Here is a 21,212-nt window from a genome sequence, read left to right on the forward strand (position 1 = left end):
TCCATTCCCTACTATCGTACTGTAGTTTACTATTGTTATCATTGTGTAAATCGAAAGCACTCCATGTGGTGTCAGCTTTGACCAACAACAATTCTTGTACTCACTCTTTCGAGCAGCGTGCCTCTGGCTAGCTACAGATATGTCGTAACACGGCACCATCCCCCACAGTGATGCATGAGGGTGCCATAACGAGATCAGAGCTACTCTTGGGCGCCAAACACTTTTGGTTGCTGTCCGTTGTTCCCACAAAACGCAAGGATCACTCACTAGTGAAAGCCTGCAGCGGCTACTGAGTAGTACCAATATAACCGCAACCGAGATGCGCAGCGGCCATTTCGTAGGCATCCTCGATTCGACGCAACCACCTAGAAAGGAAAGCTGCCCGTGCGGTGGCATGATCGCGAGCACCTAAAATTTTGCTTGTACCGTCGCCGAGCTCTTTCGTGGTTCGATAAAGTTGTCAAACTTCATGGTGTCATTTCCAGGATTCCCAGCCGATGACGACGAACGCACCGTCCAGAAGAAGCATGGCTCTAGTACTAGTACGCCGTATGCATCTACAAATGTCAACCTGTAGTTGCTTGAATCTGGCGCGGCGTCAACGTCAGCAAGGGAATATACGAACGAGCCTTTCTCCATGCAACATGACTGCATGACAACTGTACATTGCAGAACTCTATAATGTCACATGGTATATGTGCGGTGGCCAAGTCTCGTAGTTGTCGTGTGCAAGCGCCTAGTTGGTCGGATTATGCTACGTACTAGAGGTGATTGTGTACGAGGCTGCTGGTGCCGTGTCAGTGCTGACGTCTAATGCTATTTACAGATGCTGAGATTTTCTGGCGTTTTTGCTTCCACACTCTTGCAGCGTCGATTGCATGGAGGTGTCTCCACATTTTTGTCATATGTGTGTACTACAAGAAGAGTTTGTGGTATTACAAAGGTTATTTTGCTTAGGGGCCCTTGGTACTAGATCCTTTTCGAGGGATCGATCCCTCGACCATTTTCCCGCGGCAAATCTAATGCTTCAACCACTGGGCCATATCACCGCACCCGCTTTTGTAGGGTTTGGGTTGTACCACTGGTTGTCGCCGTCGAAATCGTCTTGATGTTTGAATGGCCCATTTACCACGTCGTGTGCATTTTACGCGTGTGTAAAACGTTTATCCACGAGAAACACACTCAAGCACACCGTACAAAATGTACACGATTTCTTTCTTGCAGCTCTATACATGTAAAGAAGAGGGAGACTTACGTGTGTAAAACGGTGAGAATAGGAGCCAAGCCAGCTTGCTTCAAGTTGTAGGTAGGCTTCGCAAGGGAGGAGTGCTAGGCCCTCGGAAACCAGTCCAAAAGTCAGTGGCAAGCCAACTGGACTCTCGGAATTTGTAAAAATGAATGTGAAAAAAAACCACACCGAAGTGTGGAAATCAGTTTTCACACTGATTAGAACAGATACTACACTTGATCTTAGCCAAAAGGCCGAGAAGGTATGATCTCCAGTTGGATAAGCGTCACGCTGGATACCTGGGTCCGTCGGGGGCTCTTGGTGTCGCTTGAGATACTGCGTTGTCGCTAAATGCTTCTAGATCTGCTTCTAGATTTCAACCGCCACCTTGCGCCTGGATCCAAGAGCCTGCGACGAGAACGAAATCATGGTTGTCAAGTCCTCTTTACGTCTGCATGGAGCTGCTCCAAGGCACGTTGTGCCACTCTTGGAGTATTTGACGACTCCCCATTAAATGATGGGGCTATAACTATTTTTGCAGTGCAACTTCGAATGAGTCTCGCAGAACGCTTCACAGCACGTTCGACGGTTTCATGACGTGGCGCTCTCCAGAGCAAGAAATTGTACCTCAAGATAGATGGATGGATAGATAGATATATTGGACTAGAAAGTTCGAACGCGCTGGAACAAACAAAATTAACAAACGTCAAGTTGATACCTTTTGGTACGAGTCGATTGTAGCGGACATTCTACCACAGTACTGCGACTAGGCGCGGACGCGGGCTTCCCAGCACGTGGCGTAGACGTCCTTGACCGTGTTGAAGTTCCACTGCCACTGGAACGAGTACACGCCGGGCGCAATGTCATTTTCGAGGTTGAAGCAGAGACTGCAGAGCGCGCGGCCTTGGTCGCGAATCCCGCCCTTCTCGTCGCAAAACTTGGGGCAGTGCTGGAACCCCTTGTAGTCGATGACGCCTTCTTGGTGGACCCCGTTGAGGTGCTGGTACTCGATCGGCCACTCGTGGAGCGCGGGGTCGGACGCATTGGCGGACGTGGTGCGGAAAATGCGGACGCCCGTGTCTGGAATGTACGCGTTCGTGCACGGAGCCGCAACGTGGTTCTTGGCCGGGTACGCGACGCACACCTTTTGCCCCGGCACGTAAGTGGCCATCGGCGCCGCGTCCGTGTAGGCGCCGGCGGATTCCTTCGCGCACTGGCACGACTTGTGCTGCAGCAGTGGTCGAAAGTCCAAGCCCGTGTCGACGCCAAATCCTTGCGCCTTCTGGCGGCTCCCGCAGCGCGCGTAGCCATTGCAGGCCGACGGGTTCCAAAACTCTTGGTTGGCGGTCGTCGATGCGTCGTAGTCGGTGCATTCTACGCGTTGCAACACAAGTTGTTGGGAAATAGTGTATGTAGGAAGCGATGCATACCGAGCCACGAGTGCGCGGTCGCGGTCGCAGCGAGGAGGCTCAAAATGGAGGTGGATGTCAACATGCTTGTGAGTCGTAGATGCAAAGGCAAAGTGAGTGCGATCGACGGCTCGGACGCTGGCATCGGAACCGCCGCATCGTGCGACGATGGGCCGTTTCAAACGAGAGATATGAACGACCCCGTGGCAGCCGCGAGTGCGACACTGGTCGGTCGGTGGCGTGCGGATGCGGCTTCAAATCCGATCGACCGACGCCACCGGCTTCTTAACGTGGGCACCCATAAATGGTCGCACGGCCGCCGGGCGCCAACAGAGAATGCGCTCGCCTACGACCCGCAATACTGCAACGCGTTCATTCAAGATGCGATTGCTACCGTGTATCACTCAGCGCGCTGGACGCCGGGCGCTAAAAAGACCAAGAAGACGACGCGGTCGCCACCGAAAGCGTCCGTGGACAACCACCGTCCAACGTTGGCGACCAGTGTTCGAAGGACTCCGGTGGACAAGCCGATCGACCACCCGATGGATGTTGCCACAATGGTGTACCGTGCATCCACCTCATTTACAACCCTCGAAGCCGAGACGTATTCGCTGCTTGACGCGACCGACGTTACATACAAGCATCGACCACCGCGCAGACCAGGAATTAGGAGGTTAGGAGGTTAGGGGTAAAAAGCAGCGAGCGCCATGGTCCATCACTGTTTCTGCAAGGGCCAACGACGGTGGTATTGATTGCTGTCTGGAGAGCGACAGACGTAGCAGCGTGTGGGAAGCTTACCTGCATCGCGGCGGAGAAGCGGCAACGGAGTACACGTCGGAACAAGTCAATTTCTAGGTGCTCGCGATCATGCCACCGAACGGGCAGCTTTCCTTTCATGGTGGTTTCGTCGAATCGAGGATGCCTACGAGATGGTCGCGTGTCTCGGTTGCGTTATATTAGTATTACTCGGTAGCCGCTACAGGCTTTCACTAGTGAGTGATCCTTGCGTTTAGTGGGAACAATAATAACAATAGTAAACTACAGTACGATAGTAGGGAATGGAGTCGAAAAGAAAAAGAATGAAATAAAACAAAGGACTTCTCATAACACCAGCGTCCGCTCACACCGTCTTGGAATAGCAACGGTGGACGTTCATCAAGAGCCAGCAACTCAAAACTCAATTCGAGTTTCTGGCCGACATCCCGAGTCAACGGACGTGGTCACATACGATCATCAAAGTCATTTGTGATGTCAACTTTGAAAACAAAGTAGAACTGAACTGTACTGTAGAATTTGATCCTGTAAAAGTACGGTCTTGCTCTTTCTACCGTAAATCTTACATTGCTACGAAAGTATTCGAGACATTCCTGATGTCAATTGCACCGTTGCACAAGCAAAGGCCAATGTGATAGTGTCATTTCTGCATGGCGCGTACACATCCGCATAAAACCACGTGTTTCCGCCTACGAGTAGGTGGTTTCGCAGGAAGTAGCGTATATCTACGGTAAAATTGGTCTTGGTAGCGTGATTTCGATTACGAACACCATTTGACGTTTCGATACTACACGATATCACGTGATTCTTATAGTGTATGTACTACATTGGCAAATACCCTTTCAACCAGGATCAAATAGGACCTAAGTCCCGAGCAAACGTAAATGGGAAACCAGCGCAACGGCTTCAGCGTTTCTCAACCAAGCCAGCGCTTCCGACTAACTTACACCAACCCTACGTCAGAGACGGTCGAATTGCGCGAGGATGGCACCACCGGCTAGCAACCACCGAACGTACAGTACATCGATAGGGCAGCGATTTACGACGACTCGTCGTCCAGCGGTGAAATCACAGGAGACCGAACGACGAGTCGTGGATGTGCATCAATTCACATCATTTTTCATGTTATCGCAGTGGAATCGCATGCCGCAAGTGCGGTGCATCGTCGATACCTGGAGCCGCGTTCACATGAAAGAGTCGCCACGTCTTGATATCCAGCAGCACGGTCTTGCGTGTCCGCGGCAGGCGCAGCGTGAGCACGCCGTTGATCGCTGCCGACGCGCGATCGACGCAGTAGACACCGTCGAGTACCCAGCCATCTTGTGCAAAGTGGTGGAACGCCGTGACGTACAAGAGATGCGAACGCAAACCACTCTCCTCTCGACCGTGGTAACGCACTCGCTGGAGCAGGTACGTAGCAGCGACGACAATAAGGGGCAACACCAAGAGCCCGGACATGCGCGTCGGGTCTCCAATGCGCACGACGCCGCTGTCGCAAACGAGCTGCATGTCCACAATCGGCACGGCGCACGACCGCTGCAAGCGCGCCGAGTGCTTCACTGGTGACACCAACGACCAGATGGCAGACGCTGCCCAGACCAAGACACTACTTGGCGCTGCGTATAACGGCGTGTACTGCTGCGTCCACACCGAGAAGGTGTCGTTGAGGATGAAGACGAGCCACGTCGTTTCGCCAGCCGCCATGATCGTTGAGAACCACGACTGCGGTATCGCGACAATGTAGAAGAAGCCATTGGCTTGTGCAAGGTCGAGCTTGGCGGTGGACAAAAGGCAGATGGCGGTGATCCCTCGTAGAAAAATGAGCGGGCGGCCGATCCAGACGAGGCCCGTGACACGGTTCAGCGCCAGCATATTCCGACCTTCAATGTGGCCGCGGCTAACCGCAATGTAGCCTGACGCGGTCGCTGAGACAATGAAGAGAACCCCCGAGACATAGAGAAGAACGCAGCGGGCGTAGTAGGCAACGTTGACCGGGACTTCGAGCGGGTTGATGGGTCCTTTGTGCACGGCGTTGCGGCCCGAGAGCGCCGTGATGTCGCCATGGACACCGTTAAAGGTGACGACTTCACGCACCCCATGGAGCCACTCGAGGAGGTAGAGGTATCCAAACACATGAAACCCGACGTCATTGGGGTCGAGTAGCAACGACTGCGCGAGGAGCATCGTCGTCTCGTTGGGTTGTTGAAGAAACTGAAGCAGCACCAGCGGCAGCTCCGTTGCAAAGTACGTTGCGATGGCCGTCGACGCATTGGCGATCTCGATACGGTCGTGGAGCGTATATCGCGTGTCGAGAAAGGCCATGGCCGCACCGAGAAGCACGAGGCATGTCTCTGTCTCTTCTTGCGCGGCGCCGTCGCATGTTTGTGTGATATTGACGTCGGCCGACCGCCAACAGCGCAAGGCTGCTCGTGCTCAGGTCGATACTCACCACATCTTGCATGTTGACCGAGCACGCGCCTTGCATCGAGTAGAGGATGCACATGGATGTCAGCATCGATTGCGTCGGACACATGATGTCGCCGCCAACAAAGGTCTCGTAGGCCCACGCCGTGGGCCAGACGGGCAGTGTGACATCGCCAGGAAACGCCTCGTAGGCGGCGATGGCCTCGGCGCTGGCGTGCACCATATCCGCACTGAAACGAGCTGTCAAGAAGCGACTCCACTGGACCAAGACCGGTGGAAAGGCCACGCGGCGCATTCCAATCGTGCCAAACGGTCCTAGCGTACGTTCCACAATGCCGAAGGAGATATCGAGCGGCACACTCAAGGACCCGTTCCTGGCCAAGATCGATGCGATCGTTTGATTGGCAAACGCAAAGCGGGGACTCTGCCGCACGAGACTGCTGCCAGAGAGGCCGCTGCTGTTGGCGGAAATGGCCCACAGGAGACTCGCGAGCGGCCACTGCATCTTGAACGACGTCTGCTGCGTCGTGTGCAGCGACCCATTCGACGACTTGATCGTCAACGGGTAGGCAAAGCCCAGTGCGTTGGCCACCGAGTACGTTTCGATGACGCCGAGCGACTTGAAGTTTTGCCACTGCGTTTCGTAGAATCGGAGCCCGTGCTGTCGCCAGTAGGCTGCTTCGTCAGCAATCGAGAGACGAGGCGCACGGAGGGACTGCCGCCACAGCTGACCCGACTGCGTCGTGTCGAGATAGTCAAAGACGCTGGATGCGAGCGACTCGCCCCAGCATGTCTCCAGATCGACTGGGTTGCCGTTGCGCAGGATCGGCTCCAGATACACGGCGCCATTCGCCTTCTCACACACCGACTGGCGGTACGCCGACACGGCCAGCTCCCACGTTCGATTCAAGTCGACGAAGCAGTAGGCCGTCGCGATCCATGGCAAGAGGCATCCGTTCATGCGGCGCAGACCGTCAATGACCACCTCAAGTGTGTTGACCTCGTTCTGGACCATGGACGCGTACAGCATCGGGACCGAGAACGAGGTGGCCGACATATTGTACCGGTTCGAGTTGTCGCTCCAGTCGCGCTTGGTCAGATCCAGATGTGGCATCGAACCGGTGGTCTGGAGCTGCTGGGTGAAGAGGGTCGCGAGAAACGTGCCGTGACCTGACGTGTTGAACGAGGCCCACCAAAAGTCGTTGGTCATGGCGTCCGTCGAGACATAGATGTAGAGAAAGCTGCCGGTGACCGAGAGGAGCACGTAGAGGATACCGAGGATGGTCAGTAGCGTAACATAGCGTCGCTTGGTGCTTCGTTTTGTCGAGGACGACAATGGGTTTCGGCTAAAGTCCAGTGTGGTTCCCAACCGCACGAGTTGCCAGAGGTTGACATGAAAGTAGCGTCGACCGAACGGCAGGATACCCGCCATGAGCGCCGTTGTCGGGTCGCGAAACCACGTGGGGCTTTGACTCGCACTCAAAAACACTTGTGCAGAGGCGGGCAAAAGGTCGTTGGATCGCGTCGCGCGGTGCTTCAGTACCTCACAGCGACACAGATGCAAGACCATGGACGCCAAACAGAGCGACATCAACGGCAGACCCGCCGAGAGGCAAAAGCGCAGAAAGCTGCCGACCTGGACGGTGCCCCCGAACAGCGGGCGTCCAACCCGAGCTCGACGACGTTGCACGACTGCTGAAGCGTCATTTTCGCTTCAAATGGCGCCGAGAGCTCCGTGCCAACGAGGATCACCCACGTCATGGCAGCGCCAAAGAGGGCATACCACCGCGCCCGGGACCCAAGAATGGGCAAGAGAAAGTCCACCAGTACATAGGTGATCCAATTGACCTCGCCCGCCAATACCATCACATCCAAGACCGACCGCGGCGTCGAGACAAAGCGAGAGATGCCATTGGTCGAGACAAACGACACGGGCGCGGTGCTGAGCACCACAAGCGCCGCGGCGCCGCGACATAAAAGAATCGGTCGTCCGACCCACATGGGACTCGCGACCCAGTGAAACGCCCAAAGATCAACGCCGTGGATGCGCAGCTTGAATAGAAAGGCCGAGAGTAACACCAAGGATGCCGCGATCGTCATCACCATGGCCGAGTAGACAATAATGATAGAGATGTAGGCGGTCGCTTGCTTGGGCAGCTCCAATGGATTGGCTGGCAGCGGCGTCGGCGCAATGTACGGCGACATGAGGTTGAAGAGACCGGTGTCCGTATCCAACGTCGTCACATCCCGCGTGCCGTCGAGCCAGTCGTACACCATGGCCCAGCCAAAGATGGAAAACGCGTCCGACGGTGCGATAGCGGCTTGCGTCAGAAACACAGGCACACTGTCGTTGAGTGCAAACTGCACCAGCGTAACGTTGAGCTGCGCCATGGCCACTGCGAGGTCGTTGGATGGCGTCGGCCAAGGCATCTCAAAAGCCTCGACGAGCCGGCGTACCGTCTCCAGCGTCGATTGACACGCCTCGTAGTTGGTCGGAGTGAGCACAGCGGCACAGAGCTGGGCAGTATTGGCGTTTGCGAGCGATGGGTCGGCGTAGCGAAGCGTCGTCCACGCAAAGACGAGCGCTTGTCGAGACAACGTCGTGAAACTTGGTAGCTGCATTGAGCAGGCGTCGTAGAAACTCAGCTGATCTTGCACAAATGGCTGGGGGCGGTTGGTGTTGCACATGGGGTTGCCGGTAAAGTAGCTGAGGTTGGCGCCGCGCCAGTGCAAAGGGACAAGGTCGACAGTGACCGACGGAATGGAGCTGTAAGTGGAATGAACCGAGTCGTTCAAGCCTTGCGAGGTGCTGGTACGCAAGGTAGTAGGTCTCGAGTGCTGTTGGTTTATTCGCGAGGACCGTGTCCATGCTGCCCATGGGCCCGACATGGAGATCGATAAAAGGCCCGAGGATCGCGTCCTCCTGCAGCGCATACGCCAGCACTTCCCAGCGCAATTTGATCTCGTCGGACGCGTTGCTGGCACCGCGAATCAGACTACAATTGTTGGCTTGACACGTGAAGAGATCGTTCCAAAGACCTTGGTACGCCACCGAGAGCGACCACACGGCCAGACCGCGGTAACTTTGAGACGTGGTGTGGATCGTCACACTTGTATGAAGGCCGAGCGCGTTCTCGATTTGAATGGTTTCTTGCAGACCTTGCTCATAGTAGTTGGTCAATTGCGTCTGCCAATACGTCAGGCCATGCTCGTGCCAGATAGCAACTTCGTCTGGGATCGATTGCCACGGCATTGCCCAGAGAGAGGCGAGCCAGACAGCGCCAGAATGCGAGCTCTGGATATAGTGGAAAAGCGAGATCTCGAGCGAGTTTCCGTACGAGCCGTTGAGAACATCTTGCTCTACCGAGTTGCGCAGCAGCGGCTCCCAGTAGACTGCGCCGTTGTGCATCATAGTGTCATGACATCGAGCTTGGCGACGCGCGGTGGTGGAGAGCTCGTAGACGCGACCCAAGTCGACCCAGCAGTACTGTGCGAACATGCGCATGTTCCGATCAAAACTTGTGCGCCGTATCGCACGGATAACGCTGGTAAACGAAATGTTGGCCAAAAGCACTTGGCGTGAGAGCGAGCGCGTCATATCGATAAAGGTACTCGCTCCATCCTCGTAGCTCTTCTCGAGAACGACCTCGGTGAGTGGGATCGAGTACGATGTCGCGAGCTGGAGACGCCGGTGAAAGATATCGGCCAGAAAGGTTTGGGCCCTGGCGTTGTAAAGCCAGCCCACCAGAGGTCGTTGGCAATATTGGGCTGCAAGACGACGACGAGGAAGTAGAGACTGAGGGCGGTTGAGAGCAGCACGTAGACGCAGCCGGCGAGCGCGAGACGTGAGGTGTATGGCTTTGGAATGGCTTGAAGCTCGCTAATGGTCGGCGCAAACGGCACGATCATGCTGCCCGGGTCGTGTTGGACTTTAGGATGTGGCCGCCGTTTCGCTGGTTTAACGAAACGTTGCATGGCCATTCCTCAAAACAATGACGCTTGCAACCCGGAGATGGGGTGCCCTGGAGCGCAGTCGAGGTGTGGAGTTGTCTGTCTTCGGTTGCTTCTCATGCTCTTCTGGACTCCTTTGTGAATCAAGTATAATTGTATCGTGTCTTCGACCGAGATTTGTTTAAAAGAAGACGCGGGCACGTGTCCTTTGAACACGAGTGGTGTACAAGGGAACGCGTTAAAGTCAAGGGCCAGTGTAGACCCTATCGGTTCCGACGGAGCAGTATACGCCTTTACACGCGGCTCCAAGTAGTGTCCTTGTCTGTGCAGCGTCCGCAATCCAGTCGCTGGTGTCACCAGAGAAGCACTCGGCGCGCTTGCAGCGGAAGTGCTCCGTGCCGATTGTGGACATGCAGCTCAATTGGGACAGCGGCGTCGTTCGCATTGGGGACGCAGGACGCTTCGCCAACTTGCTGCTCGTCGTTGTCGATATCGTCATTGGCACATTCTTTCTTAAGCGGCTCCAGTACCATGGTCGAGACGAGAGTGGGCTGCGCTCGCACCTCGTCTAGTACGCGACAACGCACCACCACTTTGCTCAAAAGAACTTGATTCTGGCACGTTGAATACCTGTGGTACTGGAGAGTGTCTATTGCATGCGGCGTGCTCGCAGTGCGCCTCGCACGATCCAGTCGTATGGTGCTCTTGAAAATCAAGATGAGGTGGCGCTTTGACGGTCGACACGGGGAGCCGCGTCGACGATGCACCACACTTGCGGCTTGCAATCCCACTGCTTTGAAGTAACATGCATGCTCCCATGGTACCCTTCAATGCAACTAGCGCCTTAATCCATAAATGATCCATGTGGGTGTCCACCAGGCCTATCTATACCAATGTACTCTAACCGCACGCGAGATGGGCAGGGCAGCCTTCCGTATGTTGTTGTCTCGTGATCCATGTTCGGTTACACAGTCGGGTATGCTGCAGTATGTGCCGTTTCATTATCCAATCCCAAAAAAGGCCGCATTCTTGCACCATGCGCGTGGCCCCTACGGCGAGTCATGTCCACGCACTTGCCGCGCCGCGGAGCTCCCGCCTCGCGCTATTGGCCCGAGTCTACGTGCTGCTCTCAACCGCCCTCAGCCTCTACTTCCTCGTCGTCGTCTTGCAGCCCAATATTGCCAACGACCTCTGGTGGGCTGGCTTTACAACGCCAGGGCCCCAAACCTTTCTGGCCGATATCTTTCACCGGCGTCTTCAGCTCGCGACATCGTACTCGATCCCACTCACCGAGGTCGTTCTGGAGAAGAGCTACGAGGATGGAGCGAGTACCTCTATCGATATGACGCGCTCGCTCTCACGCCAAGTGCTTTTGGCCAACATTTCGTTTGAGAACGTGATTCCAATCATGCGCGAAACACCATTTGCGTGGAGCGTTCGCATGTTCGCACAGTACTGCTGGGTCGACTTGGGCCGCGTTTACGAGCTCTCTACCACCGCGCGTCGCCAAGCCCGATGTCATCGCAGCATGAAGCTCAACGGCGCAGTCTACTGGGAGCCGCTGCTGCGCAACTCGCTACAGCAAGACGTTCTCAACGGCTCGTATGGCGCGGCAGTCCAGACCACGCTTTTTGATTTCATTCAGAGCTCGCATTTTGGCAACGTCTGGTTCGCCTCTCTCTGGGCGACGCCGTGGCCCCCTGTTTTAGCCGAAGTTGCTGTCTGGCGCGAGCATGGTCTGAGCTATTGGCAAACGCAATTGACCAACTACTATGAGCAAGGTCTCCAGGAGACGATTCAAATTGAGAACGCACTTGGCATCCGCACCAACTTTACCATTCACCACAAAGCCCAGAGCTACCGCGGTTTGTCGCTCTGGTCGCTCGGCTATGCGTACGCAGGCGTGTGGAACGATCTGTTCAGCTGCCAGCAAATGGGCTGCAGCCTGCTTCGTGGCGCCGACGCGTACTCGGACCACATAAAGACAACGTGGGAGTTTGAGCTCTACGGTCTCGACGTCAACGCGACGCTGATTGCGCTCATTGATGCCAGCACAGGACCGTTTGGCAGCATCGACACGGTCCTCGCGAATAAACCAACAGCACTCGAGACCTACTACCTTGCGTACCAGCACCTCGCAAGGTCGTGGCTCGTCTTGAACGACTCGGTTCATTCCACTTACAGCTCCATTCCGTCGGTCACTGTCGACCTTGTCCCTTTGCATTGGCGCGGCGCCAACGTCAGCTACTTTACCGGCAACCCCATGTGCAACACCAACCGCCCCCAGCCATTTGTGCAAGATCAGCTGAGTTTCTACGACGCGTGTTCAATGCAGCTACCAAGTTTCACGACGTTGTCTCGACAAGCGCTCGTCTTTGCGTGGACGACGCTTCGCTACACCGACCCATCGCTCGCCAACGCGAATACTGCCCAGCTCTGTGCCGCTGTGCTCACTCCGACCAACAACGAGGCGTGTCAATCGACGCTGGAGATGGTACGCCGGCTCGTCGCGTCTTTTGAGATACCTTGGCAGACGCCATCCAACGACCTCGCAGCGGCCATGGCGCAGCTCAACGTTACGCTGGTGCAGTTTGCACTCAACGACAGTGTGCCTGTGTTCTGACGCAAGCGGCCATCGCACCGTCTGACGCGTTTTCCATCTTTGGCTGGGCCATGGTGTACGACTGGCTCGACGGCACGCGGGATGTGACGACGTTGGATACGGACACCGGTCTCTTCAACCTCATGTCGCCGTACATTGCGCCGACGCCGCTGCCAGCCAACCCGTTGGAGCTGCCCAAGCAAGCCTGCACGTACACATGGATTGTCATTGTGTACACAAATCTTCTCATGACGGGTATTGCGTGTCTCGTCTTGCTGGCCGCGACGGTGTCGACGCGCCGCATCCAGGATCTCGATTTGCTTGCCTACCACCGGGTCGCGAGTGCGACGTGGGTAGGTCGTCCGTTGCTCTTTCTTCGGGGGGGCACCGCGCTCATTGTGCTTGGCACCGCGCCCGTGTCGTTTGTCTCGACCAATGGCATCTCTCGCTTTGTCTCGACGCCGCGGTCGGTCTTGGATGTGATGGTGCTGGCCGGGGAGGCCAATTGGATCTCGTATGTGCTGGTGGACTTTCTCTTGCCGCTCTTAGGACGTCGGGTGCGGTGGTATGCCCCTCTCGGTGCTGCGGTCGCGTGGCTGGCCACGGTCCTCTTGGAGATCTTTTGGCCATTTGAAGCAATGCTGACGGTGCAACAGTCGTGTAACGTTGTGATGCTGGGCCTGGATGCGCGCTGTTCAGGGGGCAGTGTCCAAATTGGAAGCGTTCGCCGATTGTACCTGATTGCCAGTCTTCAAGTGGCGTCGCTTGGTCTCGCCGCGCTATGCGTGCGACTCTGGCTAGTGACCAACGAGGTGCCCGACCACGGCAGCGATCTCTTGCCAGCATCCGCTCAAGTGTTTTTGAGTGCGAGTCAACGCCCACCTGGTTTCGCGACCCGACAACGACGCTCATGGCGGGTATTCTCCCATTCGGTCGTCGCTACTTTCATGTCAACCTCTGGCAACTCGTGCGACCTTCGCTGTGGCCGTCTTTAATGGCGCACACGACAATCCATGACGCTCCATCGCTCTCCAAAGCGTGGCACGTCAAGCCGCGAACGCTACTCGGTATTCTCTACGTGGTCTTGAGTGTCGCTGGAAGCCTCTTTTACATCCATGTCTCGACGGACGCCATGACCAACGACTTTTGGTGGGCCTCGTTCAACTCGTCGGGCCACGGCACGTTTCTCGCGACGCTCTTCACCCAGCAGCTCCAGACCACCGGTTCGATGCCACATCTGGATCTGACCAAACACGACTGGAGCGACAACTCGAACCGGTACAATATGTCGGCCACCTCGTTCTCAGTCCCGATGCTGTATGCGTCCATGGTCCAGAACGAGGTCAACACACTTGAAGTGGTCATCGACGGTCTGCGCCGCATGGACGGATGTCTCTTGCCGTGGATCGCGACAGCCTACTGCTTCGTCGACTTGAATCGAACGTGGGAGCTGGCCGTGTCGGCGTACCGCCAGTCGGTGTGTGAGAAGGCGAATGGCGCCGTGTATCTGGAGCCGATCCTGCGCAACGGCAACCCCGTCGATCTCGAGACATGCTGGGGCGAGTCGCTCGCATCCAGCGTCTTTGACTATCTCGACACGACGCAGTCGGGTCAGCTGTGGCGGCAGTCCCTCCACGCGCCTCGTCTCTTGATTGCTGACGAAGCCACCTACTGGCATAAGCACGGGCTCCGATTCTACGAAACGCAGTGGCAAAACTTCAAGTCGCTCGGCGTCATCGAAACGTACTCGGTGGCCAACGCACTGGGCTTTGCCTACCCGTTGACGATCAAGTCGTCGAATGGGTCGCTGCACACGACGCAGCAGACGTCGTTCAAGATGCAGTGGCCGCTCGCGAGTCTCCTGTGGGCCATTTCTGCCAACGGCAGTGGTCTCTCTGGCAGCAGTCTCGTGCGGCAAAGTCCCCGCTTTGCATTTGCCAATCAAACGATCGCATCGATCTTGGCCAGCAACGGGTCCTTGAGTGTGCCGCTCGATATCTCCTTCCGCATCGTTGAACGTACGCTAGGACCGTTTGGCACGATTGGAATGCGCCGCGTGGCCTTTCCACCGGTCTTGGTCCAGTGGAGTCGCTTCTTGACAACTCGATTCAGTGCCGATATGGTGCATGCCAGCGCCGAGGCCATCGCCGCCTACGAGGCCATTGGCGGTGGCCTCATCGACTTGGCCATGGCGCCATTGGCATGGGGCGTCCATGGGTTTGTCGGCGGGGACCTTCTCTGTCCGACGCAACCGCCGTCGCAGCGCATAGGCATGTTTTACACCAATCAAGGCGCTTGCTCGGTCAACATGGAGGACACGCTGAGCGTCGATGCCGTCATGGGCAGCCTCGCGCTGCTAGCGGTCGGTCCGAGCGTCAACATCACACGCACGTGCGCCGAGATGACGCCGTGCCGTACTTTTTTGGAGTCGATCACTGTCTTCCTGCACGTGCGCTATACGCTTCAGGAACGCATCGCGATGGCCAATGCGTCGACAGGCATCGTAAACTACTTCACCACAGAGCTGCCACTCGTGCTTCTCCAGTACGTTCAAAACAACAACGAGACGACGATGCTCCTCGCGCAGTCGTTGCTACTCGACCCCAATGACGTCGGGTTTCATGGGTATGGATACCTCTACCTTCTCGAGTGGCTCCATGGGGTGCGCGAAGTCGTCACCTTTCACGGTGCCCATGGCAATATCACGGCGCTCTCGGGCCGCAACGCCGTGCACAAAGGACCCATCAACCCGCTCGAGCTGCCCATCAATGTCGCCTACTACGCCCGCTGCGTTCTTCTCTATGTCTCGGGCGTCCTCTTCCTCGTTGTGTCGCTAGCCTGTGGCTACATCATTGGTAGCCGCGGCCACATCGAAGGCCGGAACATGTTTGTCGTCAACCGTGTCACAGGCCTCGTCTGGATCGGCCGCCCGCTCATTTTTCTACGAGGGATCACCGCCATCTGCCTTTTGTCCACCGCCAAGCTCGACCTTGCGCAAGCCAATGGTTTCTTCTACATTGTCGCGATACCGCAGTCGTGGTTCTCAACGATCATGGCGGCGGGTGAAACGACGTGGCTCGTCTTCATCCTCAACGACACCTTCTCGGTGTGGACGCAGCAGTACACGCCTTTGTATGCGACGCCAAGCAGCGTGCTGGTCTGGGCCGCGTCTGCCATCTGGTCGCTTCTGTCACCAGTGAAGCACTCGGCGCGCTTGCAGCGGTCGTGCTCCGTGCCGATTGTGGACATGCAGCTCGTTTGCGACAGCGGCGTCGTGCGCATTGGAGACCCGACGCGCGTCACCGGCCTCGTCGGGCTCACGCTCTCGCTCCTCATGGGCACATACGTGCTCCAGCGAATGCGCTACCACGGTCGAGAGGAGAGTGGTTTGCGTTCGCATCTCTTGTACGTCACGGCGTTCCACCACTTTGCGCAAGACGGCTGGGTACTCGACGGTGTCTACTGCATCGATCGCGTTTCCGCCGCGATCAACGGCGTGCTCACACTGCGCCTGCCGCGGACGCGCAAGACTGTGCTGCTGGATATCAAGACGTGGCGACTCTTTCATGTGGACGCACCGATTGCCTCGGAAAACGCGCCGCACCTGAGTTATGCCATCCCACTGCAGTAAGAAGCGCTGCCATTCCGCTGTGCAGTTGTAGGATTCGGTGGCCTGTCGCCGTGAATTTCGCTGAGGACAATGGAACCTGTGATTGCCAGTGGTGTTAGTGTATAATGTACTAGTTTTGATGGTCAGGTTCAAAATGGACTGCCGTAGCACAATGTACCGCACCGGTACCAGCCCCATGCGAGCAGTTTCGATGCCCCAACGACGGCTGGCGATTGCACTTGCTCTGGTCGTGCCACGTTTCACCGTCTGACAACCATCATTCTGTGACCAGCGCTCTTTCTTGACCAATCCAAACATGTCATGGCTGCATGTCGCACTTGCGGCTTGCACGACAGCTCCTAGCGTTCTGCGTCCAGAGAGATCCCATTGCCGATGGCCATGCTGCTGCCGCCAGACGCCCACATGGGCCGTCACCCGCGCTCGATCTACTCGCTTTGGCACCTACTCGTCTGGCCTTGCGAGCTGCTTACGTACACGGCGCTGCTGTGCGTTCTCGCCCACGTCGTCTGGACCGGCGTCGGCGTCTGCCTTCTCGGGCTTCTCGCCCTCTGCGCAGTTTGTGTGGATGGCCCTCGCCTCCTGTGTGCTCATGCCAGCTTTGAAAGCGTCGTGGCGCGCTACCATGTGTGGCTCTTTGCTTGGCTCAAGGCCGACGTCCGCCTGCACAACCACGTGTGCTTGACGTCCCAGCGCATCCCGTTGGTTTGCGAGACGAACGAAGACACGTACTTGTGCGCCGAGCATACGCAGCCGCTGCTCATTGACGATCCATCGTGCGCCGGCGTGCTGCGGCTTGTAGCGTACCTACTGGTCGTGCGCATGGGCCTGGCCCTTCTCGCTGTCGTCTGGCTCGACCTCGCGGTCTGGTCGGTCGCCCAGAATTTCATCGCTGGCTTTCATGTGCTCCGTGCGCTGGTTGTGAGCCCTGGCGTCGTGCCAGAAGCGGTGCTGCAGATTGCCATGGTCCCCGCGTGGCGCTGGGATGTGGGTCCGTACTCGCTGCTGCTGCTCGTCGTTGCCGTGTGGTATCTTGTGCTCGTGACGCGGCAACCGCTCGTGCAGCTATTAACCGGTTGCACGCGCCGGTTTTGCTGCGTCGCTGTCTGTCCTCTTCCTTGTCGTGACGGTACGACGTCGGTGACTCTAGTTTAATAACTAGTAAATGTTAAGAGAATCTAGGCCAGAGGAGCTCAAGGATGGCTCGGCAAACTGCGAGCGGTACAAGTGCACTTTTTCAAAGTAAGGCTTCTTAGAAGTCGCCCCAGGGACCATCCATTGCTCGATGCGCAGTCCCCGCACCTTCCCATTTATACAATATTCTTTCACCAGATTATTGACGTCTCCCACTTGATCAACGACTACCCACGAACTGTCGTCGACGGTAAACACCAGACGTACACACGTAGTTGTGTCGTTTCATAAATGTACTACATAGACGTCTACGACCGGTGCAATATTGCACTATGTGATGTGCTTGTAGTGCGTTCCTAGTCCCTGTTTTGAAACATTATGTACACAAGCACAGGTCAATAACTCATTTTTAGAAGGTGCGCGCGTTGATGTCTCTGTGACCGGTTGGATATGGGTTCGAGTCTTGGCGCGCCTGCATCAAACCTTGTTTTGTTCCTGTTTAAGACAGTGTTTAAGTCTTGTGGGTGGTATCCGTACAATACACTGTTTCGATGCCAACCAGTGTGTCTTCCGGATACGAACCATCCTTCGAAATGAGCGACCGGCGACCATCGCACCGCAGCCGCAGCCGCGACCGGCGGCGCAGCCCCGACCAGACGCGGCGACGGAGCTCCGACCGGCGCCAAAGCCGAAGCCCGGACCGACGTCGTCGTAGCCGCAGCCCCAGCGCCGAGCGGTCGCGCCGCCGCAAGCGCAGCGCCAGCCGCGATCGTAGTCGTAGCTCCGACAACGATCGCAAGACGAGCAAGAAGACAAGCGACAAGCGAACATCGCGCAAGGCAGCTGATACGAGCAGTAGCAGCGACAGCAGCAGCGACAGCAGCAGCAGCGACTCGGACGACGAGCGTCGCCGTCGTCATGCCAAGAAGGCGTCGTCCAAGAAGGACAAGAAGGACAAGAAGAGCAAGAAGAGCAAGAAGAGCAAGAAGAAGAAAGCATCATCCCATGCCATCAACCAGAACGAATATGGCAAGTATGGCATTCTGCGCGAGACCGACTTCCACGCCAAGGCCGTCTCGTTCCAAGCCTGGCTCCGCGACGTCAAGAAGGTAGATCCTCATTGTCTGCTTCCGATGCATGGAAACACGGATGTAGATCCCTGACTTTAACGGACCCAAGTACGAGGCCATGGACCACTTCCGCGACTACATGGAGGACTACAACACGGCGACGCTGCCGCATGCGAAATACTACGACATTGAAAAGTACGAGCAGCGCCAGTTGGCCAAGGAGCAGGCCAAGCGCGCCAAGCGACACAAGCCCCGCGCTGCGGAAGAAGAGGCGACGGCGTATGCGGAGCGCATGCGGCAGCGCGCCGAAGCGAACAAGAAGGAGTTCGCGCTCATTTTGCAGACCATGGACCGCGGCAAGATCGAAAGCATGCGCGAGCAGCAGCGCCTCCGCGACCAGATGCAGATGCACTACAAGGCCGGCAACATGGACGAAGCGCGGCGCCTCGAGCACCTGCTCACCAAGAAGGACGAGGCCAAGCCCGAGCCCGAGTTCAAGCCCGACACGGGGCGTCATTTTTAGTCTAAAATCTATCCACTGGATACTGCTGCACCGAGTGATGCAATCTATAATTGGCATGGGCAACCGAGCCTCGTCGTCGTCGTCGTCGGGGACACGCACGTTAACGGTGGGTGAAGTCGTCGGGACGCCGGCGGGTGTCATTGCCCGCGTGCACTCGTCGGCTACAGACAGCACCAAGCTCTACACCTACGTGCCTCGCACGGCGCCGGCCATGGTCGTCCGACGAGGCGATCGCAACACGACGCTGTCGGCGTCGACTGTCCTCTATCCCAAGACGCAGCTGCCTCCCAGCACGACGTCTTGATGTCTCCACCATCATCGATACGACTATCCATCCAATCGAGAGTATAGATACTTCTACACAACGTGTCGTATCCCGTACGGAACTACTATCCAGTGGACGTCCAGCGCTATCCAAGGTCCAAGGGGCATGCAATACGTTGGCGCAATATTCGATATGGACGAATATTACCTAATGCGATGCCCGTCGATCGATTGACACTGCAGTCGGATAGCTACAGACTGCTTTGACCCTTTGCAACACGTTGGATATAGCAGGAAATAGTGCATAGAGGGTCAATCGTCGTCGTCATTGTCCAATGACAGTGCCACCGACGGCCAAGGACCGCGACGTCTGGAAGACTGTACGGAGCGTGTCGTCTGGAGCTTCCTCGCTTCTGCTTCCTCTCACGCATTACATAGCATTCCCTTCGGTACCATCATATATGCATGGCCTTGGGACGATGTTACCGAGATAGACGACGTGCAATGCGTCTCTATGCATGCCGCGTCTTGACAAGAGAACGCCGCGACACATGTTTATGGATCGAGTGGTCATCCTGCAGGCAACGCCAGCGGCGATCGTGCAAATGCAGTACTTGTAGTAGGAACGCCTATGCAGCATCCCGACCACCCACGATGTGGCGAAGGTCCTACTTGACCACGCCGCATGACACAGGTCCGGCGGCTGCAATCGACATCGACAACCGTGGCTCGTGGTCCCACACAAGCCAACCGGGCTTTCTGTGGCACGCCAAGGGCGACGTCATGTATACATCTTAGATCTCAGTACAAGGACGGCGACCGACGCCAGACTTTGACCGTGCTGTCAATGGACGCGGTCAGGAGCATGTCTTCGGTCGGGTGGCTCACGACCGACCGGACGGGCTTGTTGGCAGCATGGGCGAGGAACGACCGCGACGCATCCGTCGCGTGCAGCATGTCCCATACAAGCACGCGGCCGTCTTCCGAGCCGCTAATGATATGCGCGTCGTCGAACGTGAAGCCGCATTCGACGCCGTAGGAAGAGAGCGCATGGCCTTCAAATGCATTGAGCTCCGTGCCCGACGCCGCCTCAAAGAGGACGACGCGCTTGGCGAGCGTCGACACGACGATGCAGTTGAGGTCGCTCGAGAGCTGGAGACTGACGACGGGACCTACCCGTGCAAGATAGTCGTGTTCGTATCGTCAAAAATGATATCAAAGACGAACTGTGGAGGTTGTCTTGGGTGAGAAGCCCAGCACGGAGGTCGTAGCAGCGCACGTAGCCATCGACGCACCTACAGAAAGCGCCCTGCATGTGTATCCATGGCACACGGTAGAGAGGATATGTACCCCGTGATGATTTCGTGGTCGGTCATCTTGACGCTGGTGACGCTGTCCTTGAAGTGGTCGAGGACTTGAATCGGCGCAAACGAGTTCCGCGACCTAGCAGCACCATGGTAGTACGGTGACGACGACGACGACGACGAAGGCGTACCGCATGTCCCAGAGACGCACGGTGCTGTCGTACGAGGCGCTGGCGACGACGGAGCAGTCGTCATTGTACTCGACCGCGTTGACGCTCTAGAGATCCTGCATGAGAAAAACGAGCGCCGATCCAACACCGTGGGCGTACGTGGCTATGGCCGTCGAGCTTGCGCACGACCTTGCCCGTGGCCACGTCCCACTGGAAGATGGCCTTGTCGCGGCCACAGGACACAAACTTGGCATTGTCATGCTCGCTACACCAACATCCGCTTCGCACATCCGTCCAAGACGATGGTCGACGTACATGGCCACGTCGCGCACCTCGTAGCCGTGCAGACCCGTGTACGACTTGACGAGGAACGCCGACTCGGGGCCCTCGAGGCCATCGCGGTGCGGGTTCCAGAGCTTGATCGTGCGGTCGTTGCCGCAGCTCATGCAGTACGTGCCCTTGTCTACTTGGCATGAGCGACATGGCCATATACAGAGAGCGCGATGATACCATTGAAGCGGACGGCGATGACCGGGCCCACATGGCCGCGCAGGACGCGGGTGCACTCGTACGACGCCGGTGCCATGCGGCCTGCTGTTGGATCCCGACGGTAGGATATACTATTTCATAGATGACGCAAGTAGTGTACGTCTCGACACGCATATTCTATATATAGTGTTAATAATACGTGAAATAGTGTGATTTATCGATTGACCGAGGCCGGCTCGATG

At 56.7% G+C, this 21,212-nt stretch overlaps 5 protein-coding genes across 5 annotated transcripts; 3 read left to right on the forward strand and 2 right to left on the reverse strand.

Moving 5' to 3' along the window:
- Positions 1-4,536: 4,536 nt before the first annotated feature.
- On the reverse strand, positions 4,537-9,744 carry SPRG_20849 (hypothetical protein; the record flags this gene model as incomplete). Its single annotated transcript, XM_012348935.1, has 5 exons — positions 4,537-5,766; positions 5,819-7,471; positions 7,519-8,602; positions 8,652-9,557; positions 9,581-9,744. 5 exons carry the CDS (start codon positions 9,742-9,744, stop codon positions 4,537-4,539), a joined length of 5,037 nt encoding a protein of 1,678 aa, XP_012204325.1.
- Positions 9,745-10,822: 1,078 nt separating this feature from the next.
- SPRG_09754 (hypothetical protein) lies at positions 10,823-12,409 on the forward strand (the record flags this gene model as incomplete). The annotated part of the gene is made up of 1 exon (XM_012348903.1): positions 10,823-12,409. One exon carries the CDS (start codon positions 10,823-10,825, stop codon positions 12,407-12,409), a length of 1,587 nt encoding a protein of 528 aa, XP_012204293.1.
- A 3,982-nt stretch (positions 12,410-16,391) lies between these two features.
- On the forward strand, positions 16,392-17,262 carry SPRG_09755 (hypothetical protein; the record flags this gene model as incomplete). The annotated part of the gene is made up of 2 exons (XM_012348904.1): positions 16,392-17,075; positions 17,206-17,262. The coding sequence occupies 2 exons, from the start codon at positions 16,392-16,394 to the stop codon at positions 17,260-17,262; spliced, it is 741 nt and encodes a 246-aa protein (XP_012204294.1).
- A 481-nt stretch (positions 17,263-17,743) lies between these two features.
- SPRG_09756 (hypothetical protein) lies at positions 17,744-18,771 on the forward strand (the record flags this gene model as incomplete). The annotated part of the gene is made up of 2 exons (XM_012348905.1): positions 17,744-18,259; positions 18,306-18,771. 2 exons carry the CDS (start codon positions 17,744-17,746, stop codon positions 18,741-18,743), a joined length of 954 nt encoding a protein of 317 aa, XP_012204295.1. The 3' UTR covers positions 18,744-18,771.
- A 1,037-nt stretch (positions 18,772-19,808) lies between these two features.
- SPRG_09757 (hypothetical protein) lies at positions 19,809-21,067 on the reverse strand (the record flags this gene model as incomplete). The annotated part of the gene is made up of 7 exons (XM_012348906.1): positions 19,809-20,179; positions 20,235-20,302; positions 20,358-20,450; positions 20,503-20,588; positions 20,641-20,746; positions 20,797-20,944; positions 20,992-21,067. 7 exons carry the CDS (start codon positions 21,065-21,067, stop codon positions 19,809-19,811), a joined length of 948 nt encoding a protein of 315 aa, XP_012204296.1.
- Positions 21,068-21,212: the final 145 nt, after the last annotated feature.

The sequence above is a fragment of the Saprolegnia parasitica genome (genome assembly GCF_000151545.1).
Source record: "Saprolegnia parasitica CBS 223.65 unplaced genomic scaffold supercont2.48, whole genome shotgun sequence".
Lineage (NCBI taxonomy): Eukaryota > Oomycota > Saprolegniomycetes > Saprolegniales > Saprolegniaceae > Saprolegnia > Saprolegnia parasitica.